The sequence below is a fragment of the Ursus arctos genome, unplaced genomic scaffold (genome assembly GCF_023065955.2).
Source record: "Ursus arctos isolate Adak ecotype North America unplaced genomic scaffold, UrsArc2.0 scaffold_5, whole genome shotgun sequence".
Lineage (NCBI taxonomy): Eukaryota > Metazoa > Chordata > Mammalia > Carnivora > Ursidae > Ursus > Ursus arctos.
This window is the reverse complement of record NW_026623067.1, coordinates 77,516,023-77,534,050: the sequence shown is the minus strand read 5'-3', so window position 1 is coordinate 77,534,050 and position 18,028 is coordinate 77,516,023. Positions and strand designations below refer to the sequence as shown.

At 38.1% G+C, this 18,028-nt stretch overlaps 1 protein-coding gene across 1 annotated transcript in view; it reads right to left on the bottom strand.

Moving 5' to 3' along the window:
• Nucleotides 1-18,028, bottom strand: part of LNPEP (leucyl and cystinyl aminopeptidase) — an 84,471-nt gene that overhangs the window by 1,620 nt on the left and 64,823 nt on the right. The window contains exons 12-17 of the mRNA XM_026498574.4: nt 12,349-12,532; nt 11,082-11,238; nt 4,965-5,149; nt 3,053-3,214; nt 822-962; nt 96-177 (exon numbers count right to left, since the gene is read on the bottom strand). Of these exons, the coding sequence (XP_026354359.2) occupies nt 96-177; nt 822-962; nt 3,053-3,214; nt 4,965-5,149; nt 11,082-11,238; nt 12,349-12,532 (911 nt within the window). The remainder of the gene's footprint in view (nt 1-95; nt 178-821; nt 963-3,052; nt 3,215-4,964; nt 5,150-11,081; nt 11,239-12,348; nt 12,533-18,028) is intronic.

The following is an 18,028-nucleotide window of genomic DNA, read 5'->3' as shown; positions in this document are numbered from 1 at the left end:
AGAAACTGGCATGACAAGGCACTGTTTGACTTAGACTGAGCAGCTTAAGGGGAGAGGGTGACCCAGTCTCCCTGCTAACATTTTATACAACCCACCTCAGACAAATGTGCCTTTGTTGAAAACAGGTGCGTCGACCCAGCAACAATACTTTGTATGGTATAGGACCCCAGATGAAACCTGAAGAAACATAAATACAAGAGCAAAAAGAGCAAAAACATGAGGCAGCTGTTGGGAAGCAAAGTTCACTCAGAACTACTTGACCCTACATTACATAGGCCAAAGGCAACTGGGGTCCTGCTCCTGCGTAATGAAGCTCAGTAAATCAGAAGTAACCCTACACGCCCTCTCACTACCAGTGGGAAGGAAAGGTGGGCAGAAAAAGGAGTTATGGGCACTCAGATAAATTATTAATTCATTTAATTGATTCAAAAATCACACGTTACCCCAGAAATGCCATTACGACTTTGAAAGCAAAAAAAATCCTCCGTGTGCTGTCTGGGTGGGTCTGAGTACTTATCCAATCCCCTGGCAATGAAGAGGTATTTTTCAACACACATAACTAAACAGCTATTCTGAAATAGTCCATGGCCATGTGAAGCAAAGTGACAAGCATGGCTGGGCTTAATCAGTACCCGGATGGAGCACCACTGTCAAACGACTGACGTTATGGGATTACATTTACAAGGGTGAAGCTTTCTGGGTGTTTCAGTTTAACTGTCACTGAAGCGTTTTTCCTCTCACAGCAGACCTTAAATCCTGTGAATCAATACAACACTGGGAACAGTTTCAAATGAAGACCCGGAGAATACTGAGAAACTTACTTCTCTACAAGCTTGTTCCAATTCTCTTTGACAAAATCCCAAGCCAACAAGTGCCCAGGAAAATGGCGGCCAACTGTTCTAATGATGAATGACAGCTTTTGTGTTCGGATGGTATCTCCACTGAGGCTATTCTTCATTAACCTGAAGAGCAAAGCAGATTTAGTTTCTAAAGTAAGTATTTGTCATGAAGTGATCACTGAACTTAACATCAGTGCCAGTCTCCTAATTAAGGTTCTGAAGCAATTCACAGGATGTAAGTTTTGGGTTGCTCTAAGATTGATCAACAGATTGAAAACTTGTCATTTTTCTAAATGAAGGGAGAACTCCCCAGTAAGATAAGGACTGAAATTTACTGTCACGTAATAATAAATAGTTCTTGAAGTAGTAAGGACATTTAGGAAATAAATTCAGGAAAAAAAGAAAAAAGGAAATAAATTCAGGTAGAGTTTATTATAACTCTGAAGACTGGATTTTTTTCTTGTTGTTAAAACCCTTATTTGATATGAGTAGATAGGTATATTGCTACTCAAAAAACTGGGCTGTTTGAAGTAAAAAAGCAAGATATATATTAGAATATGCTTTTAATATTAATAGTTAACATTTATGGATACTTTATACATACTAGATTATGTTCTAAATTCTTGACACAACAAGGCTTGAAATAGGTAAGCATTGCCTATCTCCATTTTACAGTTTAAGAAACTGAGATTACGGAAAATTGACACAGTAACACGGCTGATACATACTAAAGTCTGGTATGTAACAAATGCGATTCTCATCTATCATGCTATAATACCTATTTCTAGCAGGAAAACACGTATCCCCAAAAGAATGCAGAATGATTTTTAATGGGAGGAAAAACCCAAATGCCCAACGAGATGTGATAGATTAAATAAATTATGATAGAGCCATAGTTTGGAATACTGTGTGGCCATAAAAACAAATGAAATAAGCTTTATGAATGAACAGGGCAAATCCCAAAGACTGATCATTCACTACAAAGAATGTTACAGAACACAGGGTACAGTATAAGCCTATGTTCAATACATAAATACACACACCAGGACTGACACTATTAACAGAGAGAAGAGAATAAGATTGGAAGCGAAGGGTCATATGAGAGGTACTTTCACATTTATTCCATTTCCTTAGGTACTGTTTAAGTACTTTACAATGGGAATTTATCAGCGTACTACTAGTTCAAAACAAAATTGTTATTGATTTACAAACAAAAACTTTTCTCTATTTGCTTGGGTCAGAGGCTGGCTACTAGTCTAAAGAAAAAAGACTATTTACAGTGTGTCCTCTGGAAAGTGGGTTTGGGCAGGTGCAAAGAACAGCTCTAGAACACTAGAAGGATTTACCTGAGCAAAGTTATACAAGAGAAGCAGTGAGAGCCAAGTGCCTCTCCTTTCCTTCCCGCTGCTGACTTTTAAGAGACCTTCCTATTTCTCCTGGTTACTTATAGCTCCTCTACCCTGACACTGATTGTCCTTCCTGCCGGGACGCCCTACCTACTGCCCTTCTCACCCCACGTGAAACTACCATCTCTAGCTCTTCATCTGCTGGATATTAAAAAGGAAAGGTCTGGGGCACCTGGGGGGCTCAGCCAGTGAAGCGTCTGCCTTTGGCTCAGGTCATGATCCCAGGGTCCTGGGATCGAGCCCCCACCGGGCTCCCTGCTCAGGGGAAAGCCTGCTTCTCCCTCTCCCTCTGCCTGCCACTTCCCCTGCTTGTGCTCTCTCCCTCAATTAAATAAATAAAATCTTAAAGGGAAAAAAAATTAAGGAAAGGTCTGACAAATTACATGAGTGTATAACCTATGTCTTTTACATGTTATCTTTTACTGAAGTGTCTGCATTTTCAAAATGATAGCTTGGACAGAGCAATGCCTTGACCAAAAAAACCAAAATGAAGCACAGACTGTGGAATCAAAGACCCCATGCCAACCGGATCAAGAAGTTTCGAAGCACGAAGCAGAACAGGACTGTGCTTTTTGGCATCTCCCAGTCTCTTTCAGGCAAGGCGTCTCCTGCTCGTCTGTACAGGCCCAGCCCCTGAGATGAAGCCCAGCGCCTGCGGGCTCCTCCCGCACCATCCAAGTCAGGGCTGGCCCACAAGTAAAGGCAGAAAGAGGAAGATCTCAGAGAAAATGAGCTTCTCAAACCTAACAGCACCATGCTTTTATGCTTTTGGTTTCCATCTGTCATATTCCTTGAGTGGTTTCATACCAGTAAAGTTTCCGTACATCCTCTGAGCTGGCGAGAGCTTCAAGCATTTTATTCTTCTCTGCTTCAGAGTCTATAGAGACATACTTGCTTAATAGGAATGACCAGCCTTTCTCAGTTTTTGCTCCAACCTTGAACACAGTACTCATGACATCAGTAGGGAGGCTGTAAGAAAGGTACAAGTATGAGAAAAACAAGGAACAGAAATCCTGAATACAAAGGCAAGGAATTGACTAGTGGTGCCTGTGGAGTCAGAGCAGGTAACAAAAGAGTCCTTACAACGCATCATCAAGAAAATATTTAATTCAGGGGCGCCTGGGTGGCACAGCGGTTGAGCATCTGCAGTCGGCTCAGGGCGTGATCCCGGTGTTATGGGATCGAGCCCCACATCAGGCTCCTCTGCTATGAGCCTGCTTCTTCCTCTCCCACTCCCCCTGCTTGTGTTCCCTCTCTCACTGGCTGTCTCTCTCTCTGTCAAATAAATAAATAAAATCTTTAAAAAAAAAAAAAGTTTTCTTTAAAAAAAAAAAAGAAAATATTTAATTCAGTGGGCTGCTACTTCCCTGGTGGTGTGACTATAAAGAATATCAATTGAACTTAATGCAATAATTTTTCACTGAGCACTCACAAAGACCCAGGCAGACAACTGGCTGGAAGCTGGGCAAGGGAAGAAGGAGACCCGGTCTCTGCCCTCTAGGAGCGCAGAGGCTATCACAACGTACAGAATAAATCAATGTATTACCATGTAGTGTGATGAGTTCCACGGTGGAAATATAGCAGCAAGTGTGAGGGGAGCGGTGAGAAGAGAGAAGCAGCACAGTTTTCTGGCCTTATTAAGATCTCAACGCTAGAAAGGACCTCAGTAGGTTATTCTGATCCCCTACCCCAACACTCATTTGATGTTTGAATCTATTTCCATAATGCCCAGTAAGGAACATGGAGAGAACCAGTCATCATCAAAAACATGTCTACTAACTGCTAACTCCACCTGCTGAGTTATAGCCCTAAATTACAAGAGACTTGTTTGACAGCTCACACCCATTCCGCTGGCTGTTATAAGAAAGCAGAAAACAACAAGTGTTGGTGAGGATATGATGAAACTGGAACCCCTGTGCACTACTGGTGGGAATGTAATAGGGTGCATCCACAATGGAAAACAATACGGAGGTACCTCAAAAAATTAAAAATGGATTTACCATATGATATAGCAATATCACTTGTAGGTATACATCTGAAAGAATGGGAAGCAGAGTCTCGAAGAAGTATTTGTACACCTATGTTCATAGCAGCATTATTTGTAAAAGCCAAAAGATGGAAGCAACTCAAATGTCTATCAATGGATGAATCAATAAACAAAATACGGTGTATACACACAATGAATATATTCAGCCCTAAAAAGGAAGGACATTCTAACACATGCCACAACATGGATGAACCTTGAGGACAAATGAAACAAGTCAGTCAGAAAAAGACAAATACTGTACATTTCACTCACATAAGGTATTTAGAGCAGAAAATAGAATGGTGGCTGCCAGGGGCTGGGGACTGGAGAAAATGGAGAGTAGTCTGGGTAAGGAATTCTGGTTTTGCAAGATAAAAAGTTCTGGAGACTCATTGCTCAACAATGTGAATATATTTACACTACTGAACTGTACACTTAAAACATGTTAAGATGATAACTTTTATGTTTTATGTATTTTACTACAATTTGAAAAAACAGTCTTGTTTGACATACAAGTACACAGAATTCACCTACGTTAACACTCAGTTTTATAGCATTTATGACCCAGGATGAAAAGATCCTGGTTTCGGTATATGATATAGAGGTAAGGAAGAGGAAGGAGTGCTGGTTTCAGTATATGATACAAAGGCAAGGAAGAGGAAGAGAGTTCATTTGAGTAGAAGCATGTGTCACCTTTGAGTTCCGTTGGATGCCACCCAATCATCAAAGAGCTTCATGGCGGCCGTGCTGCAGTTCTCGAGGCTGTGGGTGCAAGCAAACTCAAGCAAGACTGACCGAAGCTCCCGGGCAGATGGGGTGCCTTCGTCAGTCCAAGTCTGCTGTTGGATTTGGCTTCGAAGTAATTTAAATACCCTGGTCTAAAGAGACAAATTGTTAGCAATAATTAGGACAATCAGAAAAATCAGGGTCGCTAGATCTTTTCTCCCTAACATTTACCCAAAGAGAAAAAAGGAGGGCCTAATATTACTCAATAATATCAACTGACACATGAAGCCCACGTACAGCTGGGTGGAACCACTCAATAACAAAGACTACACCTAGGCTGCTATAGCCAAGGGGGGGGGGGTCTCTTAATTACATAACGCAGAGAGAACGGAGGACCTCACTGCAGTAGAGAGCCTATCTTCTGTGGGTACTCAGTGAGAAGATATTTTCCTGCCAAAAAGTATCACCTGTTGGAAGTGAGTTGGAACTTTCTGACCTCATGACTTTAGACTCCATAAATCCATAAAACAATGAGAGAAAAATATAATTCTTTACTGACAGGTAGATGTTTAAATGTTTCTGAATGCAATATTAAAGGAATACTTAAAATATCAACTACCTTGATGATCTAACAAATTAATCTATTCGAATTAGCAAGAAAATGAGGCATGCAGGCAAGAAGAGTTGATTACAGTTATTTCCCCACCCTTGACTTTTTATTTAAAAAATTTTCAGACCTGTAGCAAAGCAGTAAGAGTAGTACAGTGAATACCCATATGCTAGATTCATTGGTTTGTAACACTCATACGCCCCAGAAAAGTAGTTCAAGTTCTTTACAGAGTGTCATATTCTTCCAGAGCACACTGTCAATACCTAAAATGAACCTTAGTTGCAGCGTTTTAAACCGCTGGCGCCATTTTCTCAGCAGACCTTCTCTAAGTTAAGTCTCCTGTGGAGTTACGAGAAAGAAAAAAAGGAATCTGTGCAAGGAGAAGGACTCAAAGTTTGTGATAACATGTCAACTCGCTTTTGTTTGCTTCAAAAGCAATGAAATAGAGAACAGACACCTTGTGGAATGTGTGAGTAACAAAGGCTGCGAGTCATTGAGAGGACGTGAAGTGGAAAAATACTTTCCATGCTGACTGATAATCCAAGGGACATAAAAGCAATGCAGGAGATCCTATTGATACACACGGCTGCGTTGGACATGCTGTCTGCCACTGGCCTGACATTCTCCATGGCACGATAGCAAACCATCCCAAATGAATAAAGAATAAAAGAAAATTCAAATCTACTCATAACTGTCAAGTGGAAACAAAAGAAGGAGGAGGGAAAAAAAAGTTACATGCTTGAAATAGTACTAAAAAAAAAACTCTGGAGAAAAATGTTAGTGAGAGTTTACTAAAACATACAGAAACGAGTAGGAAAAAAAAATGGCACATTAAAGTGCTAGAAGCAAGGGAAGCCTGACACGTGAAGACACTAAAGCTAGTTCCTGAGCAGTTATTCCACTGGAGTTACAGGGTGCACTTTTACTAGTTATTTCTGGTACCAAATAGTTAAGATGAAATCCCCAAGGAGTTGATTTTACATATATGTCAAATGATAACATAATAGAGCAAAAGATTATGTTTTAAAAATAATTCTGTTTTTAGAAAGTTCCTGTTTTATCATTTTTATAAGTAACCCAGTTATATTTTAAATATTAATAAATCATATAGCAAGTGCTTCTTTGTTGAAGCGACTGCTTCAGAGACCCTGTTTTTCCATGGTTCTAACTTATTTTTTTAATTTAAACTCATTAAACAATAGAATCCAATCCTCTGATTTCATAAAATGGAAATGGCAAGTGGGGAGAGAAAATAAACAGGCGGGTTATACAAGCTACAAACATTGCGTATGCAATAAAATGCAAGAACAGTTACACAAAATGATTTTTAAAATAAAACAGACAGGAAGGATGGTGGCACTTATATTACGTATTACATTTTGATTTACTGCTTTAATTTTACACTGATATGCCCAGGGAGTTCTTTCTTGGGTCAACTCAGCTTCTTAAAAGTGAAGTGTCAGCTTTCATTGCAAAAGGTTTATCCCACCAATCCCTCATATGTCGAAGAATGACAGACTTGTAAGTGATGAAACAGGAATATGGCTGGGATCAGATGTTAACATCAGATGTGAATGATTTGACACAATTCAAAAGTGCCTCCAGACCCTATCCACCCCAACACCACAGCATACATTACAAAATGTGATATAGATGTATGTGTTATGTAGGTATGTGCAGCCTAGATAACAAAATAACCAAAATATGTCCACAACGCTCTGGTGACAACATAAAAAATTAATTAGACACCAGTCTTAATCACAAATACTGTCTGAAGATTGGATCCAAGGACTCAGAAATGTCTGCCATTAAATCTCTACAGTATCAGATTTTATATTCTGAGAGTTTTGATGGTACCAGAATGCCCTCCGAATTTTAGAGACAGTTTCTCCCTCTTGATGACCTAAAGCTAAGCTGACTTTTAACTAACAATCAAGTGTACAAAATCTACAGCAGTACATGGGCCTGTAGGCTCACACGCACTAAGCCTGCCCTTGTCCTCTAAGGATCCGTCCCCTGGGCCCCGCCTTGACGTATGTTCTTAATAAATACATGCCCGCCCAGCAAACTGGAAATCACCTGGGATGAAGACACACAGTTACTTGAGTGTCACAGAAAGAAAATATTCAAAAGATCTAACTCCTTAGATTTAATGTATCATCTGTGTTCACAGCATAGAGACAGCCTGAGGTAAGTATTAAGTGCTTTCTGACAGCAGGCGCTCAAGAGAGTTACTCGAGAGAGGCAGGGGGAAGAATGGCTTCTTCCACCATGAAATTCAACTAGCTGCACAGCTTCAAGAATATTCTGCTAACTCTTAAAGTATATTCACTACCAACACAATCCTTCAATAGTTAAAAAAAAAAAAATGAGTGATACGTACTAAAGTTATAGGTTGAATAGTGTCCCCCCAAAATTTATGTCTGCTTAGAATCTGTGAATGTAAACTTGTTTGGAAATAGGTTTTTGCAGATGTAATCGATTAAAGATAAGTTCATACTGAATTCAGGTGGGACCAAATCTACTGACTGGTGCCTATATAAGGACAGGGAAATTTGGACGCAGAAACTAAGAGAGAATGTCATGTCCAGACAGAGGCAGAAATTGTAGTGATGCATCTACAAGCTAAGGAATGCTAAGTACTGCTGGCAACCACCCGAAGCTAGGAGAGATGCATGGAAGAGATTCTCCCTCAGAAGGAATCCATCTGCCCTGCCAACACCTTAATTTTGGCCTTCTAGCTTCCAGAACCGTGAGAGAATATGTTTCTGCTGTTTTAATACAAGTTTGTACTAATTTATTATGGCAGCCCTAGGAAACTAAATTACTACCCCAAATGGCATTGGTTTGATATGGCACTAATAACCCCCAAAGTAATCATGAAAATTCAATAATAAAAAAAATCCATGCAGACAATAAAGCACGCTGGTGTTGGATCAACTGGATGGCCGTATCAAAAAAAAAAGAAGCTTTGTGTCTAACTCATACTATACACAAAAATCAACTCCAGATGGATCATAGATTTAAATGTGTAAGGTAAAATAATAGAAGCTTTTAGAAGAGAACAAAGGAGACTATCTTTGGGTTGGCAGATTTCATACATAAAAATTAAGAATTTATGCTAATTAAAAAAACATCATTAAGAGCCTGAAAAACAAGCTAGAGGGGGAGAAGATACTTGCAAATGTACATGGCAACAAAGGAGTCCTATCTTGAATATACAAAGAGCTCTACAAATCAATCAGAAAAAGGCAGAAAATCCAATAGAAAAAACATGAAGGACTTGACCACTTAACCAAAGTGTACCTCCAGTGGTCAATAAATAAAAGGAATTCATCGTCACTAGTCATTAGGGAAATACAAATTAAAACCAAAATTGCACTATGCATCCATCTGGATGGCTAAAAGGAAAAAGATTACTACTGACACGAAGTGCTGACGAGGATATAGAGCCAGAAGAGAACTCAAATGCTCATACGCTGCTGATGCGGCACCAACTGCCATCACGCTGAACGACGACTTGATAGTACAGTCTTAACTATACATATGTTATGACTCAGCAACTCCACTTCCAGACACATACCCGTAGCAGTGCACACATACATTCAACAAAGATAGAAGAAGAATATTCATAGCAGTGCTATTCGTCATAGCTCCAAACTGCTAACAACTCAAATGTCCATCTATAGCTGAAGTGGCAACAAAAAGGCCAATCTCTTTCATTTACTAACAGCACAAAGTCAGTGCTGGATTCGAAGTTTGCCCTAAAAAAGACCAATACGTTATTTGCATACTTCTTGGAAATGTACACAAATACTATATAAAATTTTTTTTAACATTTTGGATAGAAAATAAATCTCAAATATTAAGTTGACAACTTTATTTTCAAGGGCACTAGACATAGGTCTGTCATTTCAAACCTTAAGCACATGGTCTACAAGTTTTTCAAATTGTTTGAATTTAAAATCTGTTTTAAAAAAATGATAGCAGCAAAGAAACAGCCTTGATTTTTTCCAACCAAAAGGTATCCTTTGAAAGATGATATTGCTACAATACAAATTAATTTAAAATACAGCAACATAACACAAACTGGGCTTCAGAGTGGAACTCATCTGGGTTTGAAGCTCAGCTTTATAATTTACTAGGTAAGTGATTTGGGGGAAGTTATTTAGTCTCCCATCTATCCAATGGGGGCAGAAGTCTGGCATTGTGTGAGGATTAAAGGAGGTAATCTACATTAAGCACTTAAGCAGGGTGTGCAGAATATAACAAGCAGTGAAATGTACCAGTTTCTGGTGTGTTTCACTCATTTGTTTGCTCAGTATTTACTGTGGGCTGAGTCACATTCTGAAGACACTGGTTTTTATTAAGGATGGTAAGAGATAGCCTCATGATACAGAAGAATGATAAAAATCTTAACAATTAGAAAAGACCTCAGGACCTCAGAAATCATCTAACTTAAGCATCACACTTGTGCGTAGGGGTTGGTGTGGCTCTTTTGGGTACAGATCAGAGATTAGGGGGAACGGTGCTTCTCAAGCTCCATATGGCCCACCAGCTGTGCACTGCCTCCCCCACTGAGAATCGTGTGTGATGCGAGAACTCATCACAGAAGACGTACAGTAGCCTAGTAACAGGCAGACAGGAGGTTGTTTAAAAAAAAAAAAAAAAAAAAGATGTAATCTTACTTCTTCCCTTCACTAGTCAGGACACTGAAACCCTAAAGCCCAATCTAATTTCTGGTTCAATACTTTCTTCCTTTGTCTGAAAGCTGCCTTTTGCCTAGTCCCTGGAAAACCTGACCAGTCTCTAAAGCAAATCCTGTTGTCAGAATGTGCTGATTCAGAGAGTAAGATGAAACAAAGAATTCATCTCTTCCTCCCAAGCTTTTAAATACTGTCAACAGTTTAATACTGAAAGATTAGTATTAAATTAGATTTAATACTAATTAGGCAACTGCTTTTAAAAAAGGTAAAGCAGTCACCAATACCAAGACTCCTTTAGTACTTTGCAGAGAAAAATATCCACCAGCATCATCCTCCATAAAAAGGTACCAGTAAGGACTCCTAAAACAGAACATTCTCAATACAAACATCACTTGTCACTTCATAATGACCACTAGGAAATCAATGGGGGACACCATTCTGCAAAAGGACCTACTTCAAGCATTTATTATATAAAAATAAACTGGGATTTGAATAGAGAAGTTTTCTTTTCATGTGACCTCATTTTGACAGCAGTGTCAGAAATCTTTATTTTGGTATTCAAACAAGACCATGTTATGCAAGCCTTTTATCAACTCTTCCTGGTAAGCAATGACATTGTGATTCAAAGTAAAGATTTCACAACTAGGAAAACAAAGAAAAGGGAAGGTGACTGGTTGCTTTTTCAGTCTATTACTCCGCGGAACAGAACTGTGAGTGACAGCATTAAAGGCAAGCAACAAAGACATGCTGGCAATAAGGGAGATTTACCACTACTCTTGAGGCCAGGTCCATGTATCCCAGCTTTTCAAGGAGGTTATAGATGAGGCCGGTCTGGAACAGGGCTTCAGTGATGGGTGCGGTATAGGTCTCATTTCCAAGGTAATCAATCAAATCAAACGCCCTCTGAAGAGATACCTTGCCTAGGCTAAAGGGTAATAGAACAGAAAAGTCAATATGCTGAGGGAGATGGACTCTATAGGCATGCAGAGAAACTTTATGAATAGACGGTGAGTCTTGAAGAACTAAAATTTAAGCTTAGAGTGGCATTCTGTAAAGTTAGACTAAATATTATTGTCTTTGATTAAGTTCATGTGTATGACCCAAGGTTAAAGATACATTTCGTGAGAAAAATAAACAAGAGCTCAAGTTTTATTCCCTAAGTCACCTGTAAATTGCTACTGACTCATGAAAAGTATTATAATGTCTTAAGTGGGAAAAGATGAAGAGTACTAATTTATTTATTACTTATATTTACCAGGTGAGGACAAGTAGCATAAAGAGGATTTGAATCAAAAAGAAAATATTTTGTTATTTGTATGGGAACTGTCAAACTTGTTACGGCAAGGTCCACCATGAATTTATGGTGAGTATATTTTAAAAAATTAACCATTTAGGAGAAATCAAAACAATGATGGCTCAGATGATGTAAGGTCACTTCATTAAAAAATGAACTTCAAAATAAGAAGGTCAAGAACAGTCAGAAAGAACACTTTTGAATATTCCATGGGTCTCTAGACCCATTAACAGCCTAAGTTGGTAATCGTACTCTTCTGAGGATATCTACACACATCACTGCCATACCTGGTTTTGGGATTCTGTAATGCACGGAGTGGTTAGGAGGCAAGCTGTACACAAGTAAGAGGGCCCCAACTCTCAGACACATCACTCAAACCAGTGGGTAAGCGCTAAGCTTTATGCCTAAACTAAATGCTGCTTGAAAAGAATTCCCTCAAGCTGGAACGCCTACATTAATTTATGCAGCAAACATGTGTCCTACTTGTTGGTATGGACAAGTCTCAATATATTATTTAAATCTTGTTATTTAACTGTTCACTATGTTGTAGTGGATGCTTCTATACAGATTGTAACACCCCTGAAGGCAAGGATTATATCTTATATCTTCCCAATCATCCAAAATAATGACACCTAACAGGCAATACGTGCTAATTCTTTGGAATTGTTTTCCTAAAGTGTTCTTTTCCGAAAAACACTTGTTTAAAAACCAACCAACCAACCCAAACCAAGCACACTGTACCCTGCAAGTTCAAAGATGTTGTTGATGAGGTTGGCTCGGTCTTTGTCACTCAGGACATAAGGATTTGTTTTCAGCTGTTTGATTAATGCTTCCCAGTCATCATCCTCATAGTGTACAATATAATAGCCATTCATGTTTGTATTGACTTTGACCCACTGCACTTCTTCTGTAAGATTGATGACACCTAATACAGACCAAAAAATGAGAGGGGGGGAGGAGAGATAATAGGGGAAGAAAAAGTATTGAATGGACGTTTTGTTTGTTTCAAAGTTAATATAATATATTGTTACATTTAATTATTCTACTGAGAAACTAAATGTCTGCCTCCTAGTGCTGTTATTTTAATGTTAGCAAAGATCACCACTCATTCATTTAAAAGAATTTTTTACTATTTTTTTTTACTTAAATTCAATTAGCCAACATATAGTACATCATTAGTTTTTGATGTAGTGTTCAATGATTCATTAGTTATGTATAACACCCAGTGCTCATCATATCACATGCCCTCCTTAATGGATAAAGAACATGTGGTTCATATATACAATGGAATATTAGAAGGCACGAATACCTACCATTTACCACTCATTCATTTAACAACTGTTCATTAATGGTGAACAACGTAGAATTGCCCCTTCTTCCAGAGATCTTACAGTCTAATGTAGCCAGGCAAAGAGAGTATCATATCAATGTTACTGATGGAAAAAGAAAATATGGCATTCTATGGAAGAACATAGAAGAAATGTTTCACCACCTAGTGGAGGCTAGGAGAGGTTTCTGGGAAGAAATGACATCTAAGTTGAGAGTTCAAGATGTACAGGTGTTTTAAGCAGGTGATGAGGGACTCTAAGTGTTCAAGGCCCAGAGATAAAGTGTACATGGTGTCCATGCACTGAAATGGCGTCCATGTTCATTGTGGCTAGAGGAGACAAACAGGGAGAAAGGGTAAAGGTGTATAGGGTGAGGAAGCAGGGAAGACAGTGAAAGAACTATGTAAAATGTGTTCCATCTCAGCCTTTGTCTTTCATTACACTGGAGGAAGAATAAATGAAGCCATTTAGACAAGTTACATAATTCAAAGCTAGCAAAAAAAACATTTGGGGAGGATTAAGCTCTCATTAGGCATAAATAAATAACTCAGTTAAAATAATAGGAAAGCGATATGCATTTTTTGGGTCCCTACCGTTACATATATAAATGCTGAAAGAATTGTTGGTAATTTATATGAAATTATTTCAATTAATAAAGACTTATAAAATATATGACTACAAGAATATATTACTACAAAATCTGACTACAAATCTATATAGGATTTTTTAAAATCCTTTAAATTACCAATCGAGAAATGTCCTTTAAATAAGTTGGCAACAAAGACTTGGATTTAATATAATAGTTAAGGGTATGCTTCTAAGCATCTCCAGATTTACTATTTATTAGAACACAGTTCCATAAGCTTACTATTTTGTTTACTGCTAATCCCTCAGTGCCCAGAACAATGTTCTTAGCAGATACTCAAAAAATCCTTGGTGAATTAATAAATGAATGAACAAAATAACTATGTCACAGTAAATGTTTTCAAAACAAATCTAAATAAGGTTTATAGAGGTTTATGAAGTAAGTTTTCTTTCCAATTTTAAAGTAAGGGGTACTAATTTTTAAAAATTATCGAAGAGGAACAGAGGCAAGGAAAATAATCTAAACTCAGACGATGATAGCTCTGTGGGGTGTTCGTGCCAAGACTTTTCCTATACATGTTTTAATTGATATAATATTTCACACAGTGGACAGATAAGCATTTACCGATCAGATTCTACTCCCAGCCATTTTTCCACTGTCTTCATATGCAGTATTCAAATATCTTCATAAATTCCATTTAAAAACCTACCACAGTTCCACCCAGCTCCTATTTGGAAATATTTAAGCTGTTTAAAAATTTTCACTATCATAATAACTCTGTATGATGGTTTTTGCACATAAAATGCTTTAGGAACACATTTAAATTTGGTACCTGAAATCTCAGGGTCTATCAACTTCAAAAGCATGAATTACTAAAATTTATCAGATTCTCTTAATACCTTAGTTACTCCAATTCTACTGGAACTACAAAGAATGTTTAATATGGAGAAGACTTATATTCTGATCATGTCTTACCATGACATACCAGATAATCAGTCTTTTTCACTAAAAAAATTCTATACTAATTTCTCTTATGGCTGATACAAGAGCAGATGGGAAAGATCAACTACATTAATAGGATTTATTCCTTCTCGTAGAGCAGAATGCATTCAAGGAATAATTGTGAGGACAAAGGAGATGCTCCAGGTTGGAGACATTTAAAAAACAATGACTAATGAAATTAACTTCATCATTAACTATGGCAAAAATATCGACGTTCTTCAGGTCACCAAACACAATTTCCCGCAGAGCTTTTATCAAGAAAGAACCTTGAGAATAAGGACTAAAGAGCTCCAAATCTCCCTTTGCCAAAAAAAAAGAGGCAAGAAATGATAAGTATGGCTGGATGGATGCAGGAAAATACTGAAATACAGTGTATTTTGGCTGACAAGCAATTTGCCATGTTGTAAACTTGGCCAAGTCCAGACAGTAGAAAGGAGGAAGGCAGCTGGGAGTGTACTTGAAATTATTACTATCATCTCGATGACAGAATATAAAGCAGTGCAGCCAACAGCAGAGAGAGGGGAGTTATCATTTAAAGAATCAACATATTAGTCTCCTTCAGGTCTTCTGAATGATCCGAATGAAGGACCTTAAAAGCCACAGGTATCAAAAAGTAATAGCTTTGCACACAAGGGAGGTAACTACATCCTACAGCTCAAATGTGGATGAGGCTACCCTCATATGTTTTTAATTCATCATAATCATTAACAGATTAAGAGTTCAATTTTCACAGTCCATTGAGTATTAAAAAAGAGTAACTCCAATCTTACATGGCAGAAGCCCAGATGAGTAATTTAGTAGTGATTTTAAAAATCATTTGTCAATGAGTTATGAAAATCAACTACTGTTTTATACAGAAACATTAAAACACAGAAACAAAAAACAAGTTCTTACAACAAAGTTGAGAACTTTCCCGTGCAGCCTGCTCCAGACAGCTAGCTAGCAGCACATACGCACTTGAACCACATCCCCTCTTGTTCAAAAGCATTCCTTTCTCCAGTACCCTTTATTCTCCTCTATTTTATTGGGGGGGGGGGGAGGCAAGAGCAAAGGAGGGCACATGATAAATATCTTCATTATATGCCCTTCCTTATTCTATTTTTCCAAATGCCTTTCATTCAAAGACAACAACAGGTCTTTTAGTTTCAGATACATACTTCTGGCACAGTGATATCATGAATGTTTCAAATTAGATTTAAATAAAGGTTTCCTATAGTTGAAGAGCTTAGGTCTGAGTAAGATGTGGATGAGAGAGGGGATGGGGAGGGAAAAGGGGAAAGAAGGAAGAGAAGGGAGAGGGAGACACTATTTTAGTGTTATTTCCTCAATAAATAGCTTGAAAAAATGGCCCCTTTCACACCTTCTTATGCACAACTATTAATCATTCAAAATTCATGTACATGGGGAAAAGTGACAAAGATATTGATCAAATATAACTCCTATATTTGATTGAACAAATGGACTAACCCAGCAACCGTGGCATTAGAACACATGGAAATATACTATAGATTTAACAGATGAATCACCAAGATAACACACTGTATGAAAGTCATATGGCAAAAAATAAGCCTCTGTAATCACCGTCTCTGCTACATTTCTTTTGAGAATAGAAAAAAATTAAAATGCAATTAAACGAAGAGTGCTTCTCACTGAAACATTAGGAATCAAGAAGACCCAACCGTCCTCAGGGTCAATAATGTTTTGTGAGGACAGAACATTTTCAGCGTGGCCTCTCAAAACCTGAACTGCCAGGAAGTAAAGCAGCAGCAGCAGCAGCGCGGGGAATGACATTCAAGAAGAGGAAGTAACAGACACTGCTTTCATCATCTATTGGCTCAGTTCCAGCTCCAGACTAAACCGATTATATTATAGTACATGTTGCATATTCCCCTTTATTAAGAATACTTTCAAAGGAAGGAAAATAGAAGCTACCATTTCATCAGGCTTTGAATGCTCTTTTCCTAAAACTTTTTACAGTGAGATCTGAAATTGAGTCATCTCATTACAAACTAAAATTTATTCATTTAAAAAATGTTTGTGTGCCTACTGGGTGTTAAGGTTGCAAAAGTGATTCGTATACCTTAAATAGGGAACACAGCTAATGTGGGGTGAGACATACAGTATATCAAAAGAAGAAAAGTAGAGGATGTTATTAAGACACATAAGCAGGCATTCCAACCTGTCTCGGGGGAGGAAAAGCTGCCTGGAGCGAGCAATGGGCACCTTCTTATGCACTTCCTCAGTTGAGATCTGAAGAATGAATAGCACTAGATGGAGGGAGGGGGAGGCAAGAGTGCTCTTCCGGGAGAGCAAACAGCACAGGCGAGGGCAGGAGGCAAGGCTGGGGTGTGACGCGGTTTCCTACAGCAGAGGCACAGAGCGCCGCCGGGGAAGGGCTTAGGGAGAAAAGGCTTTGGCAGGAAAAGATGAGCTAGACTTTGGGACGTGGATCTCAAAAAGTTTAAGAAGCTCACAAACAAACTGAGCTGAAAAAAGTTAAGGGTAAATAAAAGCGGATTTCTTATTGTCCAATCATTTCTAATACCACCAAAAATTTACATAGTATTGGGAAGTTTGAAAACTTTCCTTATTGGTCCAAAAAGAGACATGGGACTTTCTTTCTTTATTCAGGGACTGTCCTTCCAAGACCACTTAAAAGTAAAAAGTTTTGTTTTCATCCTTACACCTCTGGTTATATTAATCAAAGATTCTTAGCGTTTCAAATAATGAGCTTGTTTTAATGCTCCGCTCTAGTCAAACTGCAATGCAACTGTCATGCTCACATATTTCAACTGGCATCATAAATTATCACCACATCACAGAAAGACAACTTAGAAATGTATATTAAATCACAAAAAATAACACAGTCTTCATCTCTGAGAAGCATTCCTATGAAGAAGTTCATATAATGCCAAAACATTTAAGACCCTAAACTTTTACTGAGACTTTTTTTTTTTTAAATGGAGACAAATGGTAAATCAAGTGTCCAACAGTAAGGAAAGATCAAATCGAATATTGTATATGTTTTTTTAAAAAGGCAAGCTATAAAAATCACTTGTACACAACGGTATCCACTAAGTAAAAATATTTTAAAAATTATTAGAAAGAAATAATCGCGAGAATAGCTGTGATGGGGTGATCTGTTCTCCATTTTCTAGATTTTACGTAAACTCCATTTAAAGATTTCTTGTTCAATAATAACATGAATAACAACAGGTAACATTTATATAGCACATAACACAGGCCAGACATCATCGTAGGTGCTTCACATAAACGGACACAATCTTCACCGTGACACTCTCAAATATGATCACTACCTCCACTCCACAGCTGAGGGAATGAGGCTCAGAGGGTCACAGAACTAATACAGTCATACAAGTGAATCAGACAATCTGGCTCCGAAGTCCATTCCATTAACCACTAGGCTGCACTCCTCTCTCAAAAATATAGGCTTGAACACCAGATAGAAATTCAAACAAGAAATTTGCCCTTTCCATAAACTTAG